This window comes from Heloderma suspectum, chromosome 4 (genome assembly GCF_057233095.1).
Source record: "Heloderma suspectum isolate Gila_16-S chromosome 4, 16-S_ref, whole genome shotgun sequence".
Lineage (NCBI taxonomy): Eukaryota > Metazoa > Chordata > Lepidosauria > Squamata > Helodermatidae > Heloderma > Heloderma suspectum.
Genome location: NC_139461.1, coordinates 87763169 through 87767790, shown reverse-complemented (window position 1 = coordinate 87767790; position 4622 = coordinate 87763169). Strand labels below are relative to the sequence as shown.

Here is a 4622-nt window from a genome sequence, read left to right as displayed (position 1 = left end):
TAACCTTTGTCCTGCTTCATTTTGTACACCAAGGCCATGCTTGCCTGTTATCCCGGTGATTTCTTGACTTCCTACTTTAGCATTCCAATCCCCTATGATGAAGAGGACATCTTTTTTTTGGTGTTAGTTCTAGAAGGTGTTGTAGGTCTTCATAGAACCGATCAACCACAGTTTCTTTGGCCTCAGTGGTTGGGGCATAGACTTGAATTACTGTGATGTTCAGTGGTTTGCCTTGGATTTGTACTGAGATCATTCTATCGTTTTTGAGATTGTACCCCAGTACTGCTTTTCCCACCCTTTTGTTGACTATGAGTGCTACTCCATTTCTTCTAAGGGATTCTTGCCCACAGGAGTAGATATGATGGTCACCTGAATTAAATTCGCCCATGCCTGTCCATTTTAGTTCGCTGATTCCCAAGATGTCGATGTTCAATCTTGCCATCTCATGTTTGACCACCTCCAGCTTACCTTGATTCATTGACCTTACATTCCAGGTTCCTATATATATATAGGAACCTGGAATGTTCCTATATATATACATTCCTATATATATACATTCCAGGTTCCTATATATATATATATAGGAATATATATATATATATATATATATATAATGTTCCTATATATATACATTCCTATATATATACATTCCAGGTTCCTATATATATCTGGCACTACTTGGAAATACCCTCTGCTCTTCCCCAGTAGTATATTGGACACCTTCTGACCTGAGGGTCTCATCTTCCAGCGTCATTTCTTTTAGCCTTGTGCTACGTTCCATGGGGTTTTCTTGGCAAGAATACTGGAGTGGGTTGCCATTTCCTTCTCCAGTGGACCACATTTTGTCAGAACTCTCTGCCATGACCTGTCCATCTTGGGTGGCCCTGCACGGCATAGCTTATGGCTTCACTGAGTTATGCAAGCCCCTTCGCCACAACAAGGCAGTGATCCATGAAGGGGAGTAAAGCAGTGTATACATTTTTTAAAAAAAATGCCGTTTGCCCCATGAAAGCATTTTTTTTAATGTATACAAAGTAAAGCAGTGTATACATTTAAAAAAAAAAAAACATGCATTCATGGGGCAAATGGCACCTGAAAATGCATTAGTTTGGAGGTGGGTGGGAGGAGTCCCACAAGTAGAACTGAACGTCATCAGCTGTGTAAGTGCAGGGCTCCCTGATCCTCTCCCTGCTCCTGTGCTCAGTGAAGTTCAATGGAATACAATGAGTTACTTCCAAGTAGACTTGTTTAGCACACACCTCTCCTTGTGTTGACCCTTTCATGATGCAACTTTCCCTTCCGCCTATCAGTGTGGCTCCCCCCAGCCTGTTCTGAAGCCAACTGAGGTCATGCATACTCCCAAACCACACTGAAACCACCGCGACAGGAAAATCCGGTGCAAAACGACTTTGTGAAAAAGGGGCTTTGGAGGCAGAAAAATCTGGTTGATGCAGGGTGGGGATAATGTCATCTGCCATGATCATCTGTGAGGTACAGTAGAACCAGAGTAAATCCCCCGTGTAGATGTGGTCTAGGTCTATCAATGGGTGTTAGCCAGGATAGGGAACATCCAATTTGGGGGTGCGGAAAAAGACAACTGAAGGCCATTCCCTTCATGTACTAGTTGTGAGCTCCCTGAAGCATTTGGCTGGTAATAGAACGCTGGACGAAATGGAGCCTCAAGTTGGTCCAACAGAGTTCTTTGTATGTTCTTATATTAGCTGTGGGAGGTGGTTAGTTTTAGGGACAAGCCATATAGGGTGGGGTGGGGGCAGGACGCAAATCCTTTCTTTATCTGGTCTTTTCATTGCAATCCCTCACCCTTTTCCCCTTCTCTGAATTCCAATAATGCACAACTGAAGCTTTGCCCAGGAAAGTGATGGTGGGGAATGGGTTAAGCACCCCCTCCCCCTGCCATTTTCCCATGAAAATAACATTTCCTCCCAAAGCTGCTTGTATGTACTAAAACTGGCCATAGGATATCATGACACAAGTTTGCATATAATGTGCAATTTGCTCCTAAGAAAGGATATTTAAGAGATCCTCCAGATGGCATCCCTAAATTGCAGGCATCAATATTGACAAATTTAATATTTACCGTATGCAAACAAGGAACAATGAAGGTTTCTGTGTGGCAGTAAATGCTTTGTTGGTCTCTGTAGCAGCTCCAGTATTCACTTGTTTAACTTGTTTCTAATAATATCAGCCTTGGAAGATGTGCCAGAATTATTAAAGAGAGGTTGCTGGGCCATTGAAAATAGCTATGGAAAAGGAAATATACGTATCCAACTTCTCTGAGCCTAAGGCTGCAGGCCTATGCACAGTTACACTGGGGGAAGAAGCCCCCTCAAACTCAGTGAAGTTCACTTCTGAGTGAGCATGCATAGAATCAGACTGCATTTGAGTTTTTAATCAGGTTCCAGTTAAGTACAAAAGGCTGCCATTTATACACACTTATACTTCACAAGGAAGACCAGTGTTTCAGCAAAAACCAACAAGCCCCCTAGCCTTTGCTGCAGTCCCCTCCACTGCTACTGCTGCCAAATTTGGCTCCAAAAAAAAAGCAGCAATTTTGCTTGAAAACAAGGTGTGTGGCAAGAGTGCGCCTTGTTTGGAAGCAGAATCGCCACTTTTTTGCCCCCACTGTGCAGCCAAATTTGTGTTTGGCTGCACAAGAACAATATGTTCTTGTGTATATTGTCTGTCTGTGTTTTTTATGGAATTGGCTTTAAAATCTGTATATTGTATTTTGAAATGTTTTAAATCTTTGTAAACTGCCCAGAGAGCTTTTGCTATTGGACGGTATAGAAATGTAATACATACATACAATTTGGGCAGCAGATCTAGCGGGGTGGCCATGGGGGGGGGGCTGGTGAGGTCCAGGAGAGCAATGCAGCCCTCTGACCCTTGAATGTTGCCCACTCCTGATGTATAAGCTCAATTGGTGTTTCATGACATGCCTGAACAGGAAACTGCAGTCCATGTAGGGGACATGGGGACATGCTGGCCCCATGCTGGCCTCATCCCCAATGTCCCCATCTCCACCTGCTCCAGCCTTGACCTGTTAGCAGAAAGGTCTGGAGCAGCTTCTGTAGACATTTGATCGGACACACATAGAGCTTCCCCACAACTGCGAACCCAGTTGTGGGGTGACCTCTCTGCATGTTCAGCCAAATACACTTTGGACCTTCCCACCCAACAAAGGAAGGGCAAATAGTGGAGTGGGTGGGGCTGGTGCATGCGGGAACATTAGGAGTGGGGCCAGCTCACATGACCCCATCACTGTTCCCTATTATTACCCGCTGTTCCCACTGTTCCCTATAGATCAACTGTTAACGATTCTTTCCAGTATAATCAGAACGATTTTGCCATAATAAGATGTTCAGGTTGACACATTTGCTATTGCATAAAGTCAAACCAGAGTGAGTAACTATAATGCATTGTTTCCCCCAAAGGTTGAAAAGATGAAGGCCGACAAAGCTTCTGAAACAATAAGGCTTGAGCAGCAGACAACCTTTCATCCATCTGAAAACAACAGTGAGCTCTTGGTGAACATCACTGACTGTAAACTGGTTCTTGTGCCAGAAGAAATTTTCTTCACCATTGCCATTCTAGGAATCCTGGAAAACCTGCTTGTGCTTATAGCAGTGTGGAAAAATAAGAATCTGCATTCCCCCATGTACATTTTCATTTGCAGTTTAGCCATTTCAGACATGCTAGGGAGCTTGTACAAGACCCTGGAGAATATCTTTTTCTTCATGTTTTGCAATACAAGATACCCCTGTCAAGTAGGCTTGGCACTGACAATGGATGACATCATGGATTTCATGTTTATTTTGTCTTTACTCGGATCAGTTTTCAGTCTATCAGCCATAGCAGCTGATCGATATATAACCATTTTCTATGCACTCCGGTACCATAACATAATGACACTGAAGCATGCTTTAGGGATCCTGGTGGTGATTTGGGTGTTCTGTGCTGGGAGTGGCTTAGTAATGGTCATTTTCTCCCACGAAATAGCAACCATTGTGTCCTTCACCGTTATATTTTGTTTTCTGCTCATTTTCATCCTCTGCCTGTATATCCATATGTTTCTGCTTGCGCGCACTCATGCCAAGAAGATCGCTTTGATGCCTATGAGCTCGGTTCACCAGAGAGGCAACATGAAAGGGGCCATTACTTTAACGATATTACTTGGGGTCTTTCTTGTTTGCTGGGCTCCCTTTGTCCTCCACATGCTTCTGATGACGTTTTGCCCACAAAACCCTTACTGCATTTGCTATAGGTCCATTTTTCAGGTGAATGGTATCCTGATCATGTGCAATGCCGTTATTGACCCAATGATTTATGCATTTCGAAGTCCAGAACTGAGAAGTACATTTAAGAGATGCTTCTGCCCGCAGAAGCCAAGTTGGACCTAGCTATTTGAAAAACGGATGGCAAAACAACAGTGAACTGCACTGCCATAGAACAGTTTGTATTGCAGTACCCCAAGAATGCTAACATCCGAGGGCTGCTTCACACATGGCCCTAGCATGTAGGTCATACACAGTGGGGTACAGGAATAAACCTTGAGCTTATACACCCTCCCCCCAAAAGCATAACACTTGTAATTAGGCAAT

The 4622-nt window shown here is 43.6% G+C and overlaps 1 protein-coding gene across 1 annotated transcript; it reads left to right on the top strand.

Annotated features, from left to right (window-relative positions):
- The first annotated feature begins 3461 nt into the window (after positions 1-3461).
- On the top strand, positions 3462-4421 carry MC2R (melanocortin 2 receptor). Its single transcript, XM_084848104.1, has one exon. The coding sequence runs from the start codon at positions 3465-3467 to the stop codon at positions 4419-4421; it is 957 nt and encodes a 318-aa protein (XP_084704230.1). The 5' UTR covers positions 3462-3464.
- Positions 4422-4622: the final 201 nt, after the last annotated feature.